We start from the raw sequence: 25,473 nt of genomic DNA on the forward strand, positions 1-25,473 counted from the left end.
GTGGGTGAAGGATAAAGAATAATGTCCTTTAAAATATAGTTAAGGTTTTTATTTGAGAAAGCAGATTCATTTTTAAACAGAAAATACAAAATAAACTCACAAGATTAATATATTTTTCTCTCAAATTAGAATAAAAAACCTCAAAAAGAAAAGAATTTATTCAATCCTTAAATAAACTAAATTGAAATGAACAATACACATACCTAAAATCTATAAAACAAAAGACGGAGCTAATTATGACACTTTGAGTAGTGAAAATTTAACAATTTTAGTTAAGAGAGAATAACATGGGAAAGAGAAAGAGAGAGTAAAGAATTTGTGGATAAAATCATAAAAAAACAGGTAAAGCTGTGTAGGAAAACACTGAAGAGAGTTTTAAACTTTTAATATGATGTAAGCTTGGAATATATATATATTATTAACAAGTTTTTTTGTAAATTTAGATATACAGTATGTATAATAATTCTTATTTTTTTTAAATTTGAATGTACGTTTGGGTATATATGTTAATTAACAATTTTTTATGGCTTGTATATTAATAAAATTTTTTTCAAATATACCCTCAAAGGGGTTGAATCTACCCTTGAATGTAGGATTTGCTTTAAGCATCCGAACTATTATAAAAACCTCTCTTGTTAGCCTATTATTTATGTTTTTTTTTTTATTTTTTTTTTTAATATTATATTTATTTCTTATGTTTTCTTCTTTTTTTTATTTTTATATTTTTTTAATAATTTATTCTTTCTAATTTTTTTCTTTTTTATTCTTTTATATTATTGAACTCTTAAAATCTGGTTTTTGTATTACACCAGGATGTTAACATAATGAGACATATCGGTTTGGTTGACTAAAAATTTCCTCTTTATTTTATTTATAAAAAATAATAATAATAAAAATACAAGTAGAAGAATAAAGAAAATAATAAGAAGGTACGTAAAGCTATCAAATCAAATTCATAAAAAGTAAATTAATTAATTAATTAAATAGCTGAATTGGGATGATTGGCTTCGTCTTCTTGTTTTAAGATATTCTAGTACTTTGTCGTAACGTAACCGATGTCTCCCTTTTTCATTTCTTATACTCTACCACTATTCCTTTCGTCCTTCATTTTTTTCTTTATTACAGAGTTTCCCAAAGTATTAGGGTATTTCCATTCCCCCCCAAACTCAAAGATAATTTTGACTCGCATATTAGATAAGATAAATGTTTTTGTAGTATTTATATTGCTGTTTGTTGTAACTGATAATTGTAAGTTTATCACTCTTGAATAATCATAATAGTAATAATAAATATAGTAATTTAACATTTTAACTAATTCAGAAAGAAATAATAAACTGATGTAGTAATGAATGAGATAACGTAAGTGAATTTGATACAACAGATATAATCATAACACGTGTATGGACGTAATATCTTTTAGTTGTCTAGATATGATTACAAGGGAGTTTTAACTTCAAATGATAAAGGGCAAAATGGTAAGTTGACCTAAATTCAAACACATCTCACTGATCTGAGACCCTCAAATGAAAGACGAGAGAGCTGAAGGGAGTCAATCGATATTTCACTAAACTTGCTTGCAGTCCAATTAAACCCCCAAACAAACAACGAAGCACAGTCAAAAATACAAACAAAACAAAAACCGTCTCCGTTCAACGTCAAAAAAACCACTCCATTTTATTTCATTTTCTTTTTTTTCTTTTTGATTTTTTTTTTTCAAAAAAATAAACTCAACCACCACCTCCTCCACAACAACAACAACCACCGGTTTAATTTCTCGCCGCTGCTTTTTGAATTTCTCGCGAGCGACGATTTATGATCGCCGGTGACGCCCCGGTGGCCGGTCAATTCTCGGACTATCGTTTTGACTATGAAGAGCAATCACAATAACATTAACAGCAACGGAAATCATATTGCTAATCACAAGAACGGGAAGTTGATTCCGAATTCGTTGAAGTTCATTTCGTCTTGTATTAAAACCGCTTCTTCAGGTGTCAGGTCAGCTGGCGCCTCTGTTGCCGCTTCTATTTCTGGCGATTCTCATGAGACTAAAGACCAGGTTCAGTCAATCATTTGTTCATTTTTAGTTTTAGATTGTTTAAGTTAGTAAGTTGATGTTTTTTAAGCTGTTGATGAAGTTTGAATCTTGTTTGAATTATTTTATTGGTTGATGAGAAAATTTAAGCGATTTGCTTGGGTTATTATTTTTCTTTTTCTTGTTTGGTTGCTGAGAAAATTTGGATTCAGTTTGTTAGGTAGCTGAGAAAGTGAGGAGAAAGAAAGTAAAATGAATGAAGTTGTGATTAATTAAGAAGCCTGATAACATATAAGTAATTAGATAACTATTCATCGATTGTGATACTTAAGAATTATGAGAAGATGATAATAATAGGGCTAAACAATTTATCTGACTCAGATTAGTTTTGCAGAAAATGATGCCTCAGAACGAGCTAGTTGTATGAATCAAACAATGAAGTGAAGCGTTTTCAATGCGAATAAATTGGTTACCTGTTGCACTTTTTATGGTGGTAGAAATGGCTTCTTGGAGTTGTTGCATTGGAGGTGGAGAGATATTTTGAGTTAATTTATGCTTTTCTCAACACTATTTAGATTGTCTATTTAGATTGTTGGCTGATGGTAAAGTCCAGCACTCCAGCTTGCTATTGCTAAATCAATATTAATTGATAGATATAAAGGTTATGGATCTCACTTTTGCATGTTGAAGGCTCACTATTTTTATTGTTTTAAGGTTTCTCTGTTGGAGGTATTCAGATTGATGTCTGATTCAGATATGCTTGATGAAGAATTCTGCCATTTATATTCATCTCAGTTTCCAGATTTGTTGATAGGCTGAATATTAATGCTATTAGGAAGACTATGGAGATGGTAATTGTTTGTTAGCGGATGATTTCTGAGTCAACAAGGTGGATTTCCAAAAGTTGATTCTGTGAATACATATTAGTTGAAAGGAACTCAAATCTTTTAATTTGTTTAAACTGAAACTTCTATGAAGAAGTTCTTTATTACTTATCAAAATAGAAGGATAGAAAAGGGGATTGTTGTTTGATCTTGACTGAGGATTCTCCTACTTGAACAAGAATTTGATCAAGTGGAATGATATATTTAGCAGTATGACAATGGGTTTTTCAAGTAAACAGGATGCACTCTGTGCTTTTAGAGAGAGGAGATGCAGCAACGAATTATTGGCCATTGGGCTTTCAGTTGCACTAGTTTGTAACATGACAAGAAATTTAAATTTAACTTCTCCATTTTGTATCATGGCCCTTTTTTTTTTTAATTTGTAATCAACGATGGATACCATAATTACTATTGTTTGCATTTAGGCTGCATCCTTGTTACCTTTTTTGTGCTAGCGTCATTTGAATTTCCTATTTTTTTCTTTGGTCAAACAGGTACTGTGGTCTTCATTTGACAGACTAGAGCTTAGTCCGTCTTCCTTCAAACGTGTTCTCTTACTTGGATACTCCAATGGTTTTCAAGTTCTTGACATTGAAGAGGCCTCTAATGTCAGTGAACTTGTTTCAAGGCATGATGATCCAGTTACATTTTTACAGATGCAGCCTCTTCCTGCAAAGTCTGAGCATCATGAAGGATATAGAAATTCTCATCCTTTACTCCTAGTTGTAGCGTGTGATGAATCAAAGAGCAGCTCAGGTTTATTACCTACTGTGAGAGATGGGCTGGTAAGAGATGGTTATGATGACCCTCAAACAGGAAACCTTGCCACCGCTCCAAGAGCTGTTCGATTTTACTCACTAAGGTCTCACAACTATGTGCATGTTCTCAGATTTCGGTCAACTGTCTATATGATTAGATGCAGTCCTCGAATAGTGGCTGTGGGTCTTGCCTCTCAAGTAAGAGTTAGCTTTTGTTAATCTTTTGAAGAAGTATCTTGCAGTTTACTTTGTGTACCATATCATTTTCCTGACATATTTTAGATAAAAATGGACAGTTACAATTGACTTTTATCATTTAATAGATGTAGGTGTTGAATGTTTACCTGATTGTTAGAGAACACAGAATGCTCAATTTGATAGTTGTAGGTTTAATAAAGACATTCCTTGGAGGGGATATTTTGTTGCCATGACATGAATATTATAAATTTTAGTTGATAAAAGTTTCCATATGAAGTTAAACAATGTAAACCTGGCTAATATATATTTATATATTTTATTGCAGATATACTGTTTTGACTCTCTCACTCTTGAAAACAAGTTTAGTGTCCTCACTTATCCTGTCCCTCAGTTGGGAGGCCAAGGAGTGCTTGGGGTTAATATTGGATATGGTCCAATGGCTGTGGGTCCCCGATGGTTAGCTTATGCCTCCAACAACCCATTGCTCCCAACTACAGGCCGCTTGAGCCCACAAAGTCTTACTCCTCCAGGTGTGAGTCCATCAACTTCACCCAGCAATGGAAATCTGGTGGCTCGGTATGCTATGGAATCTAGTAAGCAGTTAGCTGTAGGGTTGATAAATCTGGGTGACATGGGCTATAAGACTTTGTCTAGATACTATCAAGATATTGTCCCTGATGGTTCTAGTCCTCCTTTATCTTCCAATTCAAGCTGGAAAGTTTCACGTGGTGCATCACATTCGGCAGAATCTGATGTTGCTGGGATGGTTAGTCTTTGACAACCTCAGAACCAGCATTTTATATGTTATTCTAAAAAACATTATTGTCTCTCATTATGTCCACTAGGAAATGAAAGTTCATTATTCATATATTTGTTTGCATGTTGTCTTGTGTATACAAGAACATATCTTTCGGTTCAGCTGACATGGAGTAGGATCTCCTGAGATGCTTAATATTAATCAGTAGTACCTAGATATACTGAAAAGCAGAGGGATGCGGTGGGTATTTTATCTGTTAAGCAATTTACACCTATGCATGAGTTGATGGTTTTCTATCTCTTATTTGTCTGACCTTTTTGCAGGTTGTTGTGAAAGATTTTGTGTCCAGAGCTGTCATATCACAGTTCCGGGCTCATACAAGTCCAATTTCTGCTCTATGTTTTGATCCAAGTGGGACTTTATTGGTGACTGCATCAATACATGGAAATAATATAAATGTTTTCCGGATCATGCCATCCTGCTCAAAACATCGAACATCCTCTGCCTCTCAAAACTATGATTGGAGTTCTTCTCATGTGCACCTTTACAAGCTCCACCGTGGCATGACATCAGCTGTATGTTCTTGCCCCCTCTTTCTCCCAAAATTGTTATCTTTAGAATGTTAATGGAGTTCTTTGGACTTATGCTTACTTTACCTAATGTTAATAGAGTTCTTTGTGCTTGTGTTTACTGTACAGGTGATACAAGACATTTGTTTTAGTAATTATAGCCAGTGGATTGCCATTGTTACATCCAGGGGAACTTGTCACATTTTTGCTCTTGCCCCTTTTGGCGGTGAGACTGTGCTTCAAATACAGAATTCTAATGTAGATGGGCCTTCTCTCACGCCAGTCCTTTCTCTACCATGGTGGTCTGGTCCATCTTTCATGACAAATCAACACTCTTTTCCTTTACCACTACCAGCACCTGTTACACTCTCTGTGGTTAGCAGAATAAAAAATAATAATTCAGGCTGGCTTAACACAGTTAGCAATGCTGCATCTTCTGCAGCAGGAAGGGCCTCCATTCCATCTGGTGCAGTAGCTGGTGTCTTTCATAGTTCTGTGCCTCAGGATTTGCAACCTGCTCACTTAAAAGTCAATGCTTTGGAGCACCTATTGGTTTACACTCCTTCTGGTAATGTTGTTCAGTATAAGTTACTATCATCTACTGGAGGAGAGACAAGTGAAACCTCTCTGAGAACAGGACATAGTTATTCTGCACAGATACAAGATGAGGAATTAGGAGTAAAAGTTGAACCTGTTCAAGGGTGGGATGTCTGTCGAAGAACAGATTGGCCTGAAAGAGAGGAGTGCATTTCTGGAATTACTGTTGGTCAGAAAGAAGTTTCAGGGATGATCATGGATACTTCTGATTGTGAAGATAATGATACTGGGCATAAGGAGTATGTAAAACTCCATGACCAATCTCACTTACATATCTCCAATGCAGAGGTGCAGATGAGCTCCGGACGGATACTTATCTGGCAAAATTCTAAGGTATTTATCATATAGATTTGTGAGATGCTCCTATTTGTTACTGTTAATAGCTTTGTTCATGTTCTTCATTTTTTTTTAGATACATTTCTATACAATGAATCCTTTGGAGAATGATGAGCAAAATTCCACTAAAGAACAAACTGGTGGAGAGATAGAAGTTGAGAAAATTCCTGTTCATTATGTTGAGATTAGGCGGAAGGATTTATTGCCTGTTTTCGACAATTTTCACAGGATTCAATCTGACTGGAATGAGAGGTAATGTTCTTGCTATTTTTGCATCCAAGTCATTTTGCTCTGTATTATACTTATAGCAGTAAGACAACCAGAAGTCTCCTTTAACTTTGGGCAGCCATGTGTGTTATGGTCAAAAGTTTATGCTTCAAACTTCAAGTGAACGGTCACCAGGAGATGTACTGTTATGGTGATGGTATATTGATTTGTACGTGAGATCATGACATCTTAGGTTATAACTGAAAAATATAATCAGATAACATATTATTTTAAATACCTGTAATCGATTCTTTGGTAATAATTAATTTCAAGTTGTAGTAACAAGTGTGAATTTGTGCAAGCACTGCCTATTTCTTTCATCCCATTTGCATTTCAATAAATAGTATGATAGTGTTCCTTAGGTTTTTTCAATTTGAGCTTCTTCTGGTTTTAACTCTTTGTTTCATAATCTCTTAGCCATTTGCTTTCAACCTTCGTAAATGTAGCACTTTTCCCATCACTGTACCCAGCTCGATGTGCACTTAGAAATTTAAAACTTTGGTGTGTGAGCGTGTGTCCCCATGGCGTCTGTGAGAGTGAGAGAAGGGGGTAGTGGGGTTTCTCTTAATATGAGAAGGCACCCAGCTTTGCTGGCTTATGGATATGAATCTTTTCCCTATTCTTATCATATCAATTTACTTCATTTTTTGCAGGGGCATTATTGGAGGAAGATCTACAGTTTCATCTTCTAAGTCTTTTGAAGCCAAAGAGAAGTATTTTGAAGAAACTGATATTTCAGAATCAAAGTCAGCGTCACCTCGCTCAGTTGAAAACTCAGATGGTGGTATGACTTATTTAAAAAATAGATAGAGATAGAGATATTCCATGATGCTTTTAAAATACTGTAACTCATTTCTTCTGTGGCATTTCTATCAGGGTCATCAAAGATTACTTATCCATCTGTAAACGGGAATGAAAATTTTGGTACAGGAAGAGGCAGGTTTGATTTGGCATCACCTACACTGAATCAAATCTTGTTCAACAAAGAAAATGCTTCAGTTTTGTTGAAACAATCTGCAGTCAATGGTTCTCCTATAGAGGATAGCAAGTTTTCAAATATTGTATCATCTTTAACAAGTGGCTCACGTTCTGCTGGAGGAGCCATAGCAAAAGAAGTTCAGTCATCAACCAGTAATGGGCCTGGTGAAATTGTAAACATAAGTTCTAATCATTTTGAATTGAGTACAAACACTACAGATGACAGCCCAGTAAAAGACTCACTGGATTTTGAACATTTTTTTCAAGAACCCTGTAAAGCCTCAGCCTCATGTGAATCTCGTGAATCAGCTGGAGTTGTCACTGATGTTGACAGCAGCAACAGTCCTTGTGATAAAGAGAAATCTGAAGAAGATTGTGACAATGATAAATCTGAGGATGATTGTGATAATGATGACATGCTTGGAGGTGTTTTTGCCTTCTCAGAAGAAGGTAGAAATGTGAAAATTGTTTTTGATCATTGTTATTTGTGTAGTATTTGTGCTTTAGGATAATCAGTATTATAAGTTCTGAACTTCCAAGAGATGCATAATTGAATAGTTTTTAATCCAAGAAATGAATATGACACTAAGTATTTACTAGATTCACTGTTTTAAAGACGAAATATGTTGCTTTATAGATTTTATACACTTGATGCCATAAATCTTTAATATCTTTTGTAATACTTTTAGTAGATAATACACCCTTTGTTGCTCGTTTCATTTATTTATTATGTTGAAATTGATGAGTTGCATCTCCATATACCCCATTTTCAGATTATCTTCCGAAATTCTGATCTTTGTGGTGTTGCCAATTCTTTGCTGCAGGTTGATTTATACCCTTCCTTGCGTTATCTATGATTGAAATAATTGTGGAAAGGTTGGTCAAAGGTCAGCCTTATGGAGGGTGAGATACTAATTGATATAAGTTCGAGTTATTGCCTTCAACAATGGATCTGCTACTGACTGATTGATACAAGATGGATGCCTGGTTTTCACCTTCTAATTCTATTGTAAATTATGTACATTCATATTCTTATTACAATTGGATTGTGTGGACAGGTGTTTTCTGTTCTGTGTAACATTAATCATTCTTCAAAAAAAAAACAAAGAAATAAAACGAAAATGCAAGATGTCTTCATCTTGTTATTGTACAAATTACATTCTTTTGTCATATGAGGTTTCTGTAAGATACATGGAACTACAAATTCTGAACCTCTTTTTGTGGCATACTATTAATTTCGCACCTCTTTTTGAAGCAGGTGACCTCACAATCTTAAATTGTAGTTGGATAGAGTCTTATATTCTTTCAACCATAATCAGGACATCTTCCTGCTTTCATGGTATTATACTTGGGGGACTTCGGAGTATCTTCCTCATCGTAAGTAAATCTTATTCTGAAGGTATTTCCATGTAGCAGGAGACATTGTTGCATTCTTGAATCATGAGAAATTTCCTGTATAGTTGCATTATTAAAGAGTGTGTTTGTGTGTGTGGTCTTATTACCATCAGAAAGTTCTGTCTCATCACATATTGCTTATCATTGTGCATATTTTACAAGGATACCATGATGTGCATTTCGTTTCCTATTTACTATCGGGTCATATGATGATAGGGAATATATAATTTTTTTTTCTTAAAGGTAAAAACAAAATAGGGTGATTAAAGTTTCTCAGCTTATCCTTTGGCTACGTATCTACCTACCTATATAGCATGTTATCATTTCTCAGCTTTATCAAGATGATTGTGTTTTGAGCAGGGGGAAGGCTTTAAGGGTGTATTATTGATGGGTCCAGATCATTTAANGGCCTTATTACCATCAGAAAGTTCTGTCTCATCACATATTGCTTATCATTGTGCATATTTTACAAGGATACCATGATTCCATTTCGTTTCCAATTTACTATCGGGTCATATGATGATAGGGAATATATAATTTTTTTTTCTTAAATGTAAAAACAAAATAGGGTGATTAAAGTTTCTCAGCTTATCCTTTGGCTACGTATCTACCTACCTATATAGCATGTTATCATTTCTCAGCTTTATCAAGATGATAGTGTTTTGAGCGGGGGGAAGGCTTTAAGGGTGTATTATTGATGGGTCCAGATCATTTAATTGCACGTTATTTGTCCATTTACATTTTTTGTTGGTGGGTCTGATAGGAACATCCATCCAAGTGTGTTCATTAATAGAACTTTGGATACCCAGACATCCTATAACTTTGTATTTTTGTGGCATGCCATGGCAACTACATTAATGGCTTGAAAATCTGCTGTGTTTTGGCCCCCACTTAGATGCCTTCATATAAAAAATGTAGAGGTAGAGAGGCACCCAGTGTGGTCCCTTTAATGTCCATAGGAGATAAAAAATGATGCTCCCACAACAAAACTAACCTAGCTCATGGCCTGAAAACACTACCCCCCCTTTGTTGTGTATTCTGCTTCCGCTTTTGCCTGGCTGTGATTTGGTCATTTTGGGTTTCATTCATTGCATTCTGTTTTTATCATTCATCAATCACAACCCTTCTTTTTGTCACGGGTCCGGCACTTGTCGGCTACTCTAAAAACGACTAACTTATTAGGTGATGTTATCTATGGTCAATACTTGATCTATGTCTATATAATGTGGGAGATAAACACTTTTTCAGCCCAAACAAAACAACACCGACATAACACCTCAATTAGGTAACCAAGTCCACTTATTTGATTGTAATGCAATTGTGGATTAATGGTTTTGTGTAGTCTTAAATTCAATTGATGCACAACGACAAAAACCTAGTAATCAATTTCTTCTTTCGGGTGTAGAGACTAGAGACAAAGGGGACTTGTAATTTCAGGCGGGGCCTCCTTTCAATAATTTCGTCATAGAATTTGGGACTTGTATATTTCTGAAAACGACACAACATCACATATCGCAATTAAAATATTTGCTATCAGATTGAAATGAAACCCAATTCAAAATTCACCAACCCTAAACTTTGTTCTCAACTCAACCCAACCCAACCCAAGCTGAGGCATAATCACAAAATCACATCAATTTCTTCCTTCTTTTTCTTTGTCATGATTCATGACTCATGATCTGATCCTGATCATAATAATAGATCAAATCTAGGACGGATTTGTTCAAATCAAACCCAAGACTTGTGGAAAAAGTAAAACTTCCAAATCATCCTTCTCTGACCAAAATCTATTTATATTTATCCATGTTTGACCATATCTTTATTTATTTATTTATTTATTTTGTTAAGAGTGTAAGTAAATTTAGCTTCCAAGTATAAAATTACTAATTTAACTCTCTGTTTAATTTAAAGGATAAGGGCCTCTGTGTAATTACCAAAACAGGTTCCCCCCGTCCCCTCCTTCAAGAGGGGCCTAAACGGATGACACGAAAGAGAGAGAGAGCGACCAAAATTGCAGAAGCCAACCCAAAAGGGTAAAACATTTCAACATCAAAATAATAACCAAAGCAAAAATCAACCCAGAATGAGTAAAGCCAAAAGTTTTAGTAATAATAGTACACTGTAAAGTAGAATTTATTTGGTGGGAAATTTGTCACCTTTTGAGTACACCCCTCCAGTAATGGACAAAACGAACTGGCCAATCACCACTCCACAGCGTATACAAAAAAACATCAGCCACCACCACTTAACATGCAGGTACAGTAACAGTTTTGAGTGAGTGAGTGAGTGAGTGAGAGAGAGAGAGAGTCCTGATAAGATTCTTGAAAAGAAAGAGTTCCAGCTAGCTTTAGCTGCTGCCAGTGAAATGTGAGGTGACATACTTGGTAGGAAAAAAAAAAGGAGAGATTTAAGAAGAGAGAACAGGTTGGTAAGATTGATAGTGATATCTACTTTGATGATGATGATGCGTCAGGGCTAATCTTAATTTTTGTTTGATTATTGTACCCAAGTTGATAGTTTGTGGTCAACTTGATCTTTGAATGGATGATCAGACTGAATTGAAAGAGATGATTTTTTTTTTTTTACAGTTTTTTCTCTCTCGAAATAGAAAAGGATCTTTTGTGGGATTCAAGTCCTTTTCATTCTATCTATTCATATCTTGTGTGCTGTTGTGTTGGTAGTCTTAAACACCATATGTTTAAGATGATTGATGACTTTTTTTAAAATGAATATGGTCTATGTTTTACATGAAATATGAGAAAATCAAAAAGGAAATGCGAGAAGATTTGATTCATTCTTAAATTGCATGTTACAGTACAGTTTTGAGTCAACAAAGGTTTAAACTTAAACCAATACGATTGGATTGTGTAATACACATCCATTATTTAATCAAGTTGATTCTTGTTGCATAGTGCTTTTTTAAAAATTGACCCATCATATGATATTCATATGATATGTCAATATCATTTTTCTACACCTCCAAACACAGGTTGTTAATTACGGTTTTAATGGTCATCACCAGTTATAGCTAGATGGATATTAGCAGGATGGAGTACTGTACTAGACAGAGCCAAACCAAAGCATTGAAAAGCTGTTAATTAGGGTTTTAATGGTCATCACCAGCTATAGCTAGATGGATATTAGTAGGATGGAGTACTGTACTAGACGGAGCCAAACCAAAGCATTGAAAATGCCATGTTCCATCAGACAAAGCTGCTGTCTTATAGTTTAAACACACCTTGGAGAATTGAAAAAACAAACAAGTAAATATAAAAATTTATAATTATATAAAATAAAATATCGGGGAAAGAGAAAGAGAGAGAGAAAGTGCCATAATTAGTGAAAGAAAAAGATGGGAAGGTGAATGGTACATGGCACCTAGTTTTGGATCTTGTGTGATGCCATAATATATATTTCAGAGTTTTCATAAATGATGTGTTAAAAAGAAGGAAACAAAGAAAACAGAAAAACAATAAACCCACACTAGGGAAAACAACAAAGAGAGTGACTTCACATACAACTATTTATATTTAGTCTACTTCAAGGAGTACAAAGAATCTATCCCTCCTCTCACTATATAATTTCATCAAATCTTTTTCTTTGTTTTACTCTTTCTAACCAAGAAGAAGATGATATAGTTTCACTTCTTCTGCACAACACAGAGATCTATTTTCAAGCAAGTTGATATACTCAAGACAACTAGAATTCATGGATAACGTTATTCAGTTGCAGAAGAAGTTAGTTGACTACAAAACCTCTTTGTTCAATGAGGTCTGTATGTGTATTTTACTGTCAACTACATATATATTAAAGATTCTTTGATGCTGTTTTTATGTATGTATTTTTATTTCTTTTGATGATGAGTTATTGTGTTTGTGTGTTGAATAGGGAATTCTGGACGATCAGTTTACCCAACTTCAGCAACTGCAAGATGAAAGCAACCCAGATTTTGTAGTTGAAGTTGTGTCTCTTTTCTTTAAGGATAGTGAGAGGCTTTTTGATGAGTTGGCCAAGACCTTGTGAGGAGCTTTGCTCTCTTCTCTTAAGAAAATTCCTCTTCTTCTTCTTTTGCTTTTCCTTTTATGTTGGAAATTTTCAGTCTACTAATGTGGTTGAGTTCTTGTTGTATTGCACAGAGATCAGCAGAACATAGATTTCAATAGGTTGGATGCTCATGTTCATCAGCTGAAAGGCAGCAGCTCCAGGTGCTTATGGTTTCCTTCGTTATTTCTTTCATTTTGACCCTCATTTATTTCCCATGAAACTCATTTATAATATAAAAATCATGTATCAAAAGACTGCAACTTTGTTTTTAGATTTCTAGTTTGAACAATTAGTGAAGCAATGTTCATTAATTCTTTTACTAAACACTCTCCAAAAGAAAATTTTGCTTTTGCAGTGCTTAATTTATGTTACGGGAACAACTGTTCCATAAGTAATTGTTTTAATAAAATGTTGAATTAACTTTGTACTTTGTGGGTAATTAATTTTAGCACTCTTTTTGTTTCCCAACATCTTTGTCCCACATCAACTAAGCATAAGTTGACCACATCTTATCCACAGTTGTACTAGAAAGAAAAAACTATCATTATTTACATCAACTCTTTTTTGTATTTACTTTCATGAATTACAGCTTTAGTGAACACTAACTGTGCACTTGAATTAAGTAACAGCATTGGAGCACAGAGAGTTCAGAAAGTATGCATTCTCTTTCGCAACTACTGTGAAGTGAGGAACATTGAAGAGTGAGTTTATTTATTAACAATTAGCTAGTTTTAATTATGATAATATATGTTCCATTATTTGATGTGAAAATTGGTCTCTTTGTAGATGTCTGAAATGTCTGCAACAATTGAAGAGAGAGTATTATTTCGTGAAAAATAAGCTTGAAACTCTGTTCAAGGTATGTTGAAAACACTATATATAGTTCTTGATAATTTGTGTTGTCCTATAAAACATGTTAAGACCATTTTTACAGTTGCATTGTCTGTAGATTTACTTATATCTACTTATTTGATTGTAGCTTGAGAAACAAATTATGGAAGCTGGTGGGACAATTCCAGTGCAATGAAATGCAGCAGATTCATGATCAATCTGCAGAAAAATTAAATAAGCTAGTATGGATCAGCTGGCCATGTAGAGAAGTACTTTTTTTGTTTTCTTTGTTTGTTGTTGAGTCAGTTGTAGTTCATTTTCAGGAAGATTTAAGCTACCAGAGAGGGTTAACCAGATTTCGATCTTAATTAAGCTTTGTATAATATCATCATACAATGTATCACCAATGAAGATCAAGAATGTAAATAAATTAACCCTCCTTTATCTATATCGGCATTGCACTTCATTATGGGCACATGAAAGGAAATAAAAGGACATAAATTTAATTGTCTTCATGAATGGTAAAAGGTAAATTCAATTCTTTTCAATGCATCGAATGTGAATTGATATAACAAAGTACCTTTGTGTAATCAAGTGATTCGATAAAGACTCTTAGGTGTATTATTCAAAAGGTTTTGAGTTTGAATCCCTTTTCGATTGTTACTAAGGGTAGCCATTGAAACTCTTATTCGAATATTAATTAAGATGCACGTAAGCTGGTCTGGACACTACTTCATCAAAAAGAAATAAGAAAAGTTTTTGTATGTTTGTACTCTTAAAATATGTTTCTCTTACAATACATGTTAAGATAACTCTAGTTTAATCATAAATCGATTAAAAATTACCAGAAAATTATCCTTCATTAATATAGAAATGTCAATATCAGTAATTGACTTATCAATTTCCCTTTTGCTGTGCAACTAAACAAACATTGTCTTCTGCTAAACTGTTTGATGCTACATATATTTAATTCTGAGCTTGTTCAATGCCAACTCCTTGCTTGTATGAACAGCTAGTTGATCAACCACACCAAACAAAAGGGCTCCACAGCTATAACAAATGATTGACACCAAATATTCTTATGCTGCAATGTTAATATGTCCATCTCAGAATGGCAAAACATTACAGTTTTTTTTTCTCATGAATCATTTGTATTTCTATGGCCATGTCCCCATCTGGTTCAACTAAATTTAGCAACCACTCGTACATTTTTTTGTATGAAAACTCTTGCTTTCAAGGAACAAACTTTTGCATTGGCTAAACAAAAACTTGAAGCCACCGACCATTGTTATTAGCCTTTACGTATCTGATATTTTATGCCTATATTTTAATGGCAAAAAAAAAAAAAAGTGGTTAGCAATGCACATATGTGGGTATTTAAAATACAGAAGAAACCCCACGTTGGTGTGTTTATTTGTTAATTAAGTTTCCAACTTTCATGATAACTATTCCCACAACTCATATTACATTCATTGCACACAACGTATTTTATATTTCAGTCAACTGTTTTCACATGGGGTGGGATGTCTCCTGGTCTGCAGGTAATCTGCAAGCAAGCTCAAAATATTATGCTCCAATGGCACCTTCTTTAACTCATTATACTATATAAACTATTCTAGTTGATCTTACAGGGGTTGAAACTTTCACACCAAATTATATAATAAACTCTCTCTTAATGTTCACTCTCCAATGGGGTATAGCATTCATCTCAAAAGAATAACTCAATTTGCCAAACCTATAAAGTAATCGAGGGATCTCAAAAGATGGAAAATAACCATTGTGAAGGGGATTGAAAGAGAGAGGTAGAATAGTTTAATGAGGGAAAGTTTAAGATCTAATGTGAATGAGAGGAAGGTCGGCTCTGTGCCAAGAGTTTCCAGCTTGGCAGATTCCACCATCAGTTGTACCTTTGTTAATATTTTAATGTACTCAGAAAATATTAATCCCAAGTGCATGTATGGATTGATTTGGGAGAACCACAGATATTAACTTACAACCTAATCTTATAAACTTTCTTTTACAATCCTAACGTGACAGCTTACAATTAGTCAGTTCGAAATTTGGTAAATGAGACCCATAGCGAGCAGACGGAACCTATTTATGAGCTACCACGTTAGGGTTGTGAGACTGAGTTATATGTATAGTATTACCCTTTGAGAGAAAGTTTGAGTTGAATGGATATATCACATTATCTTTATGTTTGTAATCAAATAAAATCTCATCATATTGTTGGAATTGACAACCACTTCAACAATAAGGGGTTTACTTATAGGGACAACGCACGCCGAGTGAGATATATAGAAAGACATTATTCTCTTCAATAGTGGATCCATAAATATTTGTTTGAGTGGGCCAAAATAAATACTAATTAAACGTTAACACTTTTGTCCATTAATATTTTTAGTAGGGTGGGTCAAAATCTTAAAATTGTACATATTAATATTTTTTTTTTTTTAAATTGAGCTAATGTTGGATCCGCCCTTGATTCTCTTGTATGAGTGAATTTATGTATTTGTTTATAAACCTAGTATATGAAAACATTATTATCTTGTATAAATGATCTTGAAAAATATAATAAATACATTCAATGTAACGAGAGAGGTGAGAAAATATTTCAATAATATTTGACTCTGTTGGGCATAACCCAATTTCGGATAAACGAAGATAAATTGCGTGTATTTCTTTCTCTTTACTTGTTACGTTCTTTATGTGATTAGTTATATTTTGATTCCAACCCTATAGACGATGTGGTACAACAATATTTTTACGTGTAAAGTTTTCTTTATTTAGAATGTTCAAAATACTATTGCATGAGAACAAAACAGAAAGGTCAATATACATCCTGCATCGTCACTTACTTATAACTAGTTGAGTTCAGGGTCCTCTTAATCTGATCTTTTCTGTACTAAAGCTCCCATATAGCTACTAAACATGAACATTTTTAGGATATATAAAAAAGAATAATTATCATAGATAAAACATACCTCATTTATTCAGTTTTTTTTCCCTTATATTTTTCAGTCAATGAATGAACTTGACAGAAATGCATAAACCAGTAATCCAAAGATTATATATATATATATATATATATATATTGAATGGGAATAGTTTACTTTATTTAATTTAATTCTCACAACCAAAAAAAAAAAAAAAATGAATAAGATGCATTTAATCTCATCTTTATAAGAAATAGGATGGAATACTGTTTCTTAATAAGAAATAAAAGAAGAAGCATTTAATCTCATCATTATGAGAAAAGAGACGGGTTTGAGAAAAATTTTAGATTGTTCGAATTAAATTCTACGACAAACCTTTTGAGTTATAAGTTGTTGTTGATGTTAAACTCTCACATCTAACTAAGAGACGAGAGTCTTGGTCGCTTATATAGTATAAGAACACCCTCAAAACTTAGAGACGTATTTTCATGACAAAATCGTACGGGCTTATCAGGAGCATAGCCAGTGGTCTCAAAGCAGACAATATTTCATGGAACCCATGTGACTAAAGAGGCGTAACAACAGTTATAGACAGAGATTAAAATCCAGGAAGAAAAGTTATCAATCATGGGGCTTTGGAAAGAGTTTTACTGAAGCTTAAATAACACTACTCAAACTAGAAAGAGACGAATAACACAAATGCATAACTTGCTTGCATTGGGCTGATTTAACATTTGGGCTCATATAACAGTTCGCATATAAGCTGAACCAACAAAGGCTTCAACGAAGCAGAAACCAATACCAAGCCATTATTGGTGTCTTATTTAGAAATGGGCAGGGTGAGGCCGGGGCTGTTCCCAGTCAAACTGACCGATTCGGTCTGAGTTTTAAAACAGAGCTCAGGAATGTGATGAACATCAATTATCACATGAGCTCGAAGGGTCAAATTAAATATGTGATTAAAATATTTATACTGATAGATCTCCTTCATTAACCTATAACCACCCTAACCCTAACCCTATAACACAGACACGCATACACTTGGTTTTGCAATGACTTGTGGCGTCCAGGCTAAGAAGAAGAGGACTGAAAGGAGCCATTCATGGTCCCATCTTCCTGTTTAATCATCAACCGTCTTCATTATGTTGATCAGATACGTTGTCGAGCAGTGTGTAAAAATTGGCGTGCAGCAAATATCGTCAAATATGCTAATGGCTTTCGATTCGTCATCATGTTCCCTATGACCCTCATCACAAACGAAAACACACTGTTTTCAGTACTCCAAATAGAGGAATTCTTGGAGGTTGATTCAAGATACGGCTGGGTGCTTTTCTACTAAACAAAATAGTTTTTTCACTCTTCTTCTACAACCCTTTTACTCATGAACCCATCATTGAATTACCTCGACTGGATAAGGAATCAAAGCCTTTTGATGTAGGGACATTCTCTACTGCTCCAGTTTCTCCAAACTGTTTGATATTTTTATATTGGACATCTTCCAGTTATATTCATCGTATCTGTATATGGATCACCCTGATGATGGATATAGATTCTTTTTTTTTTTTTTTTTTTTGCTCTAGTCAGAAAATTATAACTAAAGCCCAAACACTGATTCCCGTACTGGGCTTTATTGAAATTAGTTAATTGAATCATGGTTACTGTGTCATTAATTGTTGTTGGCATTGGGATTTATGATTTACATAAGGCCGAACTACATGCACCCACTCATAATTTTTCGTAATGACAAGTTGGTACCCAAAAAGTTTGGAAATGACAAAATGCTACTTTTCGTCAGAATCTATTAACGAATTTCGTTTGAAGAAGGACAATAAGGTAATTTTGCATTCAGCCTAAAAAGAAAGCCACTTCCATCTCTTTTCTTCCTTTTTTTTTTATTTTCTTCAAATTTTTCTACTGTGTCGCTTCCAAAGAAAGCAGCAAAATTTCCTCTCCTCTTCTCTCTCTTATTTTTTCTTTCTTCTTCTCTTCCTCTTCAATTTTTTTTTTTTTTCTCTTTTGCAGATCTAGCCAATCGTTTCTCTTTTTTCTTCTTTTCCTCTTCCCTCCCTTCTCCTCTCTTTTTCTTCTTTCTTTGGCCAGCCGCTTCTCCCTTCTCCTCTCTTTTGTTGGAGTCATTGAACTCGTCCATCAGTACTCTATCAAGAAGCTTGCTTTGGGAGCAACAGCAAACAAACACTATGCAGAGTCACAATTACTAGGACATTTATATTATTTGTTTCTAGGCCTGTGTATTAGTGTCTATCTTTATTAACATTTGTGGTTTTGATGGTGTTTCTATTTATGTTTTTATAAATTCAAGAAAAGGGAGGTTTCTTGCACTGGTAAAAGAATTTCTTGTGAAATGTCAACTACTTGAGCAAAGCATGTTTATCATCAAGTAGGAACTATTTGGTAGAGTAGATGGTGTTTGTGGTGGAGGTGAAGCTTTTGGTGGATCAGATGATGGTGATGGAGATAAATTTGATGGTGAACGAGGACTTGTTGGTGGATTGGCCACTGGTGGTGGAAGGGAATTCGTTGGTGGAGTAAATATTGGTGTTGGTGGAGGTGAGCTCCTTGGTGGATTAGATACTTGCAGTGGTGGGGGCAATGAATTCATTGGTGGATTGGATGCTACTGGTGATGGTGGTGGTGGTCGACATGAACTGGTTGGTGGATTAGATATAGGTGGAGATGGTGGTGGTGATGTAGGTGAAATGGATTGTTGAGGAGGAGGGGGAGAAGGTGTAGATGTCAATGGGGGTGGAGATGCATTTTGAGGAGGTGGTGGTGAGACAGGTGGTTGTGCAGGAGGTGATGGAGTAAGGTGTGGAGAGGTCACATGGATTTTCATTAGGCTTAGAAGGTGTGGAGAAGATGGCTGTGACGATGGTGGTGGAGGGTGGTGAAGGTGGCACAACAGTGGGAGATGAATTTGGAAGCGCATAGTAGTGAAGAAAATAGAGAATAAAATTACCACATTATCCTTCTTCAAACGGAATTCACTAATGGAATCTGACGTAAAATGATTGTTTGTCATTTCTAAACCTTTTAGGTACCAATTTGTCTTTACGACAAATAATTGGTAGGTGCATATCGTTTGGCCTTTACATAATTATTGCTAAAATCAAAAGATACAACAAAACTCAAATAAATATTTTTATTAATTTTTCATTTATATTACTAAGTATACCTGAAATAAAAAATAAAAAATTAACATGAAGAATTATATTTAAAAACTTATAAATAAAACTATTATTTAGTTTTAATATCATCTTTTATACCCAACAAACATTTAAATGTACCCAAAAGTTAATGATCCAAGTTTATTGTTTCATTATTATAATTTTAAAAATATATATATAAATTTTAAATTAATTTGGGTACAAAAATTTATCATAAGTTGCTTTAATCCTTTTTTTTATTTTTTTTTTTTTGGAATTACAATTACATGGTTTTACATTATGGATATATAATTTGATTGATTATAATAAAACTTTGATATTAAATAAAATACTAATAGATTTATATAGTATTAAATATCACATATGGGCCATATGGCTATATGCACACATTAATTTCAACCACATCTTGTAATTTTGTCTTTTAAGCTAACCAAGGTTCTCTCGAGCTCCCCAAAAAACCCTAAAACTTTGGGCCCCAATTTTTGAATTCTTAAAACGACCCTCCATTTTCTGTCTCTATCTCTATCTCTATTTCTCCACCATAAAAACCCTAGCAAAACCCTAATCTTCAAATCTCTTGTCTTTCATTTTCCACCGCAAGAATGGCAAAGAAGAAAGTGACCCAGAAGTCCAATGACACCAACCAAGATAACCCACCAGATCAAAAGACTCAACACAAAACTGAGGAGAAAACCCTCATTGACAAACCCACCATGGAGGATCTTTCAGAGAATATCAAAAATCTGAAGAGTCTTAACTCTATGCTACTCAAAGAGACCATTGAGAGGAGACAGCAGGTGGATTCGTTGAATCAAGCCAAGGAAGACTTGGAGTCTCAGTTGGCTCGATTCAGTTCTGAAAAGAGTGAGTTGGTGGCTCAGTTGAGTGGGGAGAGTGAGAAAAATGTGAGCTTGGAGATAGAGAAGGTTTTGTTTAGTGTTTTTGTGACGACCCAAATGAAAGAAATGGGTCTAGAGTTTGATAAAGAGAATAGTGAGAGAGAGAATGAGATTAGGGTTCTTCAGAGTGAACTGAATGAACTGATGGGTACTCTTGAAAATGAGAGGAGGAAGGTGATTCAGACTTGTAGAGATAGGGATGTGCTGAAGAGTTTTGGTGAACAGGAAGCTTTGAAGGCGCATGAGTTGAAGGAAAGATTGGTTGAAATGGAGAAAAAAGAAGGTGATTTTAAAGATGAGATTTTGATTCTAAAGAAAGAATATGAAAGGTTAATGGAGGAGAAAAATGAGAAGGACAGCGACTATGAAGCTGTAAAAGAAGAGAAAGGATTTGTGGAGAGGAGATTGGATGAGACTGTGAAGAAGATTGATGGTTTGAAGGAAGAGATGAAAGCGATTGTAAGGGAAAAGAAAAAAATGGAGATCGAGAAAAGTGGGCAAAAGGTGAAAGTTGATGAGTTGAACAAAGAAGTAGAGAGATTGAATGATGTTGTTTTGGAATTTCATAAGGAGGAGAAAGTGTTGCGTGAAAAAGTTTTGGAATTGGAGAAGAGTTTCTGCGACGCTAGGGACAAGGAAAAGGAGATGGCATTGAAGATCAATGCTTTGATACGTGAGAAAACACAAAAGCAGAGCAGTATTGAGAGGCTTATAGAGGAAAAGGAGGGGATCTCTCGGAGGTTGGACATGGCCATTGTGGAATTAAATGATAAGGAGGGCCAAATTGAGAAACTGCTCCGTAAGAAGAATGAGACTGAAGAGAAGAAAGTTAGTCAGGAGGTTGAGATTATTGAGCTGCATAAAGAGATTGGGGAACTGAGGGATGTTGTTTTTACATTGAAAGAGTCAAATAGGGATCAAGAAGAGAAAAACAAGCGCTTGCTGAATGAAGTTAGGGACTATAAAAATTCTCTTGATCGGATTATGCATGAGAAAGATGAAGCTAAAAAGGGTTTGGATGAAGAGAAAAAGAATGGCATGGCATTGCTATCAGAAATGTAAAAGAGGATGCAGGAGAATGTAGGAGAATTGACAAAAATTAGGAATGAGCACGAGAGCCTCATCGAGGAAAATAAAAAAATGCAGGGTCACATTGGGTTGTTGACGGAGGAAAAAGAATTGGTGCAGAAGAATCTTTTGGAGGCAAAACAAGCTGCTGACGATTTGAAGGCTAAAATGGAATCAATTGGCTTCAACTCTGATCGAGCTTTAAACATGCTGAAGAATACTGCAGCTGTAGTGTGTCAATCTAAAGATGATCTTGATGGGAAGGAAAAAGTGTTGGTCAATACTAAGAAGCTTGGAGATGAAACTGAAATGTTTGCGGCTGAATTGGAAGCAATTCAAACTGCATTTAGGAACAAGGAGAAAGTGGTGGAAGACATGAAGCAGCAAGTTGAGTTCCTGCAGAATTCTGAGGTGGAGGCACATAAGAAAAAGAACTTCTGGACTGTGGTGTCTTCTGCAACAACTCTATTTGCCGCAGCATCGGTTGCATATGCTGCTAGAATCCGCTGACTGGTTGGATCTACTATCTAATTTTGTTAATTAGAAGATGTTGCTGTGGCTCTAAGATTACTAATCAAGTTCTCCTTGACCACATGCAAATTTGATACTTTTTTAACTTCTGCTTATGAAAATAATGTCTCCTTTGAATGATGCTGAAATAACAACATTTTGTGACATTTTAAAATGCTTTGAGTATGTTATGATCAATCTATTATCCTTCTCTGATGACTATGCATTTATTGGTCTCAGCTTGTGCTCTATTGGTATCTTTATGTGCCAGTTGTAGTAAATCTGCATCTTCATTACTATTGCTGTTTTTAACTCTAATCTCTTTGGTGAAATTTAAGGTTAAAATAGTGGATGCAAAAACTAGAAAGTTTGATTAAATGGTGAATATAAACGGGTGGTTGCTATAATCTTAAACTGCATGTAATTAAGATTTCATATGAACTGCTATTTTTTTCCATGTTATACAGTCCTCTCCATCTGATTACATAATCTTCGAGATTGCTTTGTGGATTATCATAGAGCTATTAAGGTGTGTAGGGTTATATTGGAATATGATGTAAGCGTCAGTGGCTCTGTAGTAGCAGTTGCCCTATTTTATTAAGNCGTGCTACAAACTTTGCTGACCTAACTGTATTTGCATTATTTAGGCATCAGAGGACAGCCGTGACCTCATTGAGGAAAAAGAAGAGGAGGAAGAAGAAAAAACATAAAACTAACTTATAGAGTACATATCTAGAGTATACCTGGCAACTCAGTGACCTCAAATGACTTAGCCATAGTCTGTAGCAATAGCAAAAAGATTTAGATTATCTCTGAATACTAGGAAAAAACCTCTTAATAACTAAACAAAACTCAAAATCAAAGGTTTAATGTTAAATCCAAGATTGGTTCACAAAGAGAGATAAATTAAAAACAAATGAAAAACTAAAAAATTCATAAGAGGCTTAGATGCATTATATAACCAAGCGGCAGCAATCTACCATACAATGCTAGAAGCACTCAAAATAACACAACGAGTAGCATTTTCATACCTGAGACTGGTAGTTCCAAATACACACAGTTCCAGAATACAAACTCGCTAGAATCCTGAAGTAACAATCATATAAGTTATGTTAATCTCCATGCACTACCACATAATGCTACAAATGCCAAACAATTCAAACATTACATAAATAAAGATTATAGTTACCATGGTTCAGTTGGATGTAAATCCACAGACTTAACTCTCTCTGATCTTTGAGCAAGTTTTCTCTGGTCCAATTATCATTTTAACATAATTATTCCCACAATTTCGTAAAAAGTTGAAACGGGCTATTAAATAAATAAATAAATACAAGAGAGAGATCTAAACTGAAAAAGAAAGACAGTACCTTGATTTCAAGTCTGAGCGGCTGTTAACATACAACAAAACGAAACAAAAAATCAGTACCAAATCAACTAATTCATGCTACTAAACTTCTAATTCAATAGCTCATAAAAAAAGGTCAAGCCTAAAACCAGTTGCCATATTCCTAAACTGACCCTCACTTTCCACCATTTTCTCGGCAGCCAAACACAGGCACAAACCAACAGATCCAATTAAACACCGGATCTCAACTCAATTCAAACCCCCAACCTCCCATTCAATTGCCAGCTAACAGTTACAAGATCCAAAACACAAAACACCATCCAATTACTTAACAAGTGACCAAAATTTATACAATTAAACAAGAAATGAGAGTATTAGAACAAAGCATCTGAATAATCCAAACCACTCAGCATTCATCCAATTGCTTAAAAGCCTAAAACCAGCTACAATATTGACAAACTTCCTTTCACTTTCCTTGACACAATTAGATCCAATCAAACACCAGATCTCAACTCAAAATTCAAAAACTTAATGACGCGCTCGGTTGCCTACTCAAACAGCATTGAATTACTATAACACGTAAACATTGAAATCAAATCGAACGAGAGAAGTTATCAGATCTAACGTTTACGATAATCAAACGGATCAAACGACTCACCATTTTCGAAGATTAGATTTGCGACGAGATTAACGTCGAATCGAGATCAAAGTTCCGTTGGTGTAGATACTAATTTAGATCCAGAGAGAGATGAGGAAGAGAACTTTGTGTGTAAATATGAAGAGCGAGATGCTTAATGCTTTGTAGTTACGGGAGTAAAAATACGAGAGTGCCACTGCGTGGGTGGGAATCTTGTGCGGGGTGGATATATGATAAAACGACACACTGTTGGTGGATCTGGAATTAATGAAACAAAAGATTTGCTTTAGCCAGTCTTTTTACTACTCATGTGTTGTGACGTGGCAGTGAGTACTTGCCATGCTGGCAAACTGAACCCCAAATTTCATTTTACATTGTCATTCTAATACTCTCTCAAGTCTAAGGGTCTGTTTGGGAGTTTTTTTTTCACTGGTTTTGGAGGGTTTTTAATTAGACTGGTTTTGAGATGTTTAAAAACTCTTACTTGCCAGATTTTTTAATAGGCTGGTTTTGACTGGTTTAAAAACCCTTCAAAATCAGTGTAGTGTAATTTTAAGGGGTTTATAAAACACCCCAAATTAGGGTGTTTTGGCTGGTTTAAAAATTTTATCCCAAAAAATCCCTTTCCACTAAATGATAATAATCCCTTTGCTGCGCACAAATCTTTTGCTACTGTTGATTTCTCTCTCTTACAAAGTGAGTGAATGGTTTTAATTTGTGAGTGAATATTTTTAATTTGCTGCACACAACTCAGTTAATGGGAGTCAGTTTTGTTTTTTTCAGTTTTGTTAAATGGGAGATGTGAAGAAGAATGGTGGTTATTGATAAGTGTAGTGCAGTTTTCTAAGTGGAGATGTTTAAAGAGAATTTGTATAATGAAGTGGTACTGATAAGTGTAGTGCAGTTTATAAATGTAGTGCAATTTTGTAAGTGGAGATGTTTAAAGAGAATTTGTATAATGAAGTGGTACTGATAAGTGTAGTGCAGTTTTGTGAAGTGGAGATGTTAAAGAAAATGTGTATAATGGAGTGGTATTGATAAAGTGTGGTGCAGATTTGTTTAAAGGGAGATGATAAGAAGAGTGTGTAATATGGGTTGGTACTGATATGTTTAGTCTGTTTTGTTTTTGTCAGTTTTGTTAAATGGGCTTCCTATAAATACTTTACTCTTTAGCTCTCTCTTGTTCTTCGTTTTTCCCTTATTTTTCTTTCTTCAGTGATTCTAAAATTCTCCAAGGATGACTG

At 34.7% G+C, this 25,473-nt stretch overlaps 4 protein-coding genes and 1 long non-coding RNA gene across 5 annotated transcripts; 4 read left to right on the top strand and 1 right to left on the bottom strand.

Moving 5' to 3' along the window:
* Positions 1 to 1,690: 1,690 nt before the first annotated feature.
* LOC116123647 (autophagy-related protein 18h) lies at positions 1,691 to 8,634 on the top strand. The gene is made up of 9 exons (XM_031409398.1): positions 1,691 to 2,056; positions 3,411 to 3,872; positions 4,198 to 4,638; positions 4,953 to 5,204; positions 5,328 to 6,128; positions 6,208 to 6,383; positions 7,052 to 7,182; positions 7,275 to 7,826; positions 8,201 to 8,634. The coding sequence occupies exons 1-9, from the start codon at positions 1,868 to 1,870 to the stop codon at positions 8,203 to 8,205; spliced, it is 3,009 nt and encodes a 1,002-aa protein (XP_031265258.1). The 5' UTR covers positions 1,691 to 1,867; the 3' UTR covers positions 8,206 to 8,634.
* A 3,589-nt stretch (positions 8,635 to 12,223) lies between these two features.
* LOC116123714 (histidine-containing phosphotransfer protein 1-like) lies at positions 12,224 to 14,094 on the top strand. Its single transcript, XM_031409471.1, has 6 exons — positions 12,224 to 12,542; positions 12,660 to 12,790; positions 12,908 to 12,976; positions 13,445 to 13,516; positions 13,602 to 13,674; positions 13,795 to 14,094. Exons 1-6 carry the CDS (start codon positions 12,480 to 12,482, stop codon positions 13,840 to 13,842), a joined length of 456 nt encoding a protein of 151 aa, XP_031265331.1. The 5' UTR covers positions 12,224 to 12,479; the 3' UTR covers positions 13,843 to 14,094.
* Positions 14,095 to 18,322: 4,228 nt separating this feature from the next.
* Positions 18,323 to 19,311, top strand: LOC116123663 (glycine-rich protein 5-like). The gene is made up of 2 exons (XM_031409416.1): positions 18,323 to 18,415; positions 18,985 to 19,311. Exons 1-2 carry the CDS (start codon positions 18,323 to 18,325, stop codon positions 19,309 to 19,311), a joined length of 420 nt encoding a protein of 139 aa, XP_031265276.1.
* Positions 19,312 to 20,294: 983 nt separating this feature from the next.
* On the top strand, positions 20,295 to 22,368 carry LOC116123705 (interaptin-like). The gene has a single exon (XM_031409455.1). The coding sequence runs from the start codon at positions 20,370 to 20,372 to the stop codon at positions 21,726 to 21,728; it is 1,359 nt and encodes a 452-aa protein (XP_031265315.1). The 5' UTR covers positions 20,295 to 20,369; the 3' UTR covers positions 21,729 to 22,368.
* A 479-nt stretch (positions 22,369 to 22,847) lies between these two features.
* LOC116123637 lies at positions 22,848 to 24,391 on the bottom strand. The gene is made up of 6 exons (XR_004127072.1): positions 24,251 to 24,391; positions 23,615 to 23,635; positions 23,434 to 23,495; positions 23,276 to 23,330; positions 22,988 to 23,024; positions 22,848 to 22,872 (listed from the first exon to the last, which is right to left on the bottom strand). It is a non-coding gene; the product is annotated as an uncharacterized LOC116123637 (long non-coding RNA).
* Between the last annotated feature and the right edge of the window lie 1,082 nt (positions 24,392 to 25,473).

This window comes from Pistacia vera, unplaced genomic scaffold (genome assembly GCF_008641045.1).
Source record: "Pistacia vera cultivar Batoury unplaced genomic scaffold, PisVer_v2 Contig144, whole genome shotgun sequence".
In the NCBI taxonomy this organism is placed as follows: Eukaryota; Viridiplantae; Streptophyta; class Magnoliopsida; order Sapindales; family Anacardiaceae; genus Pistacia; species Pistacia vera.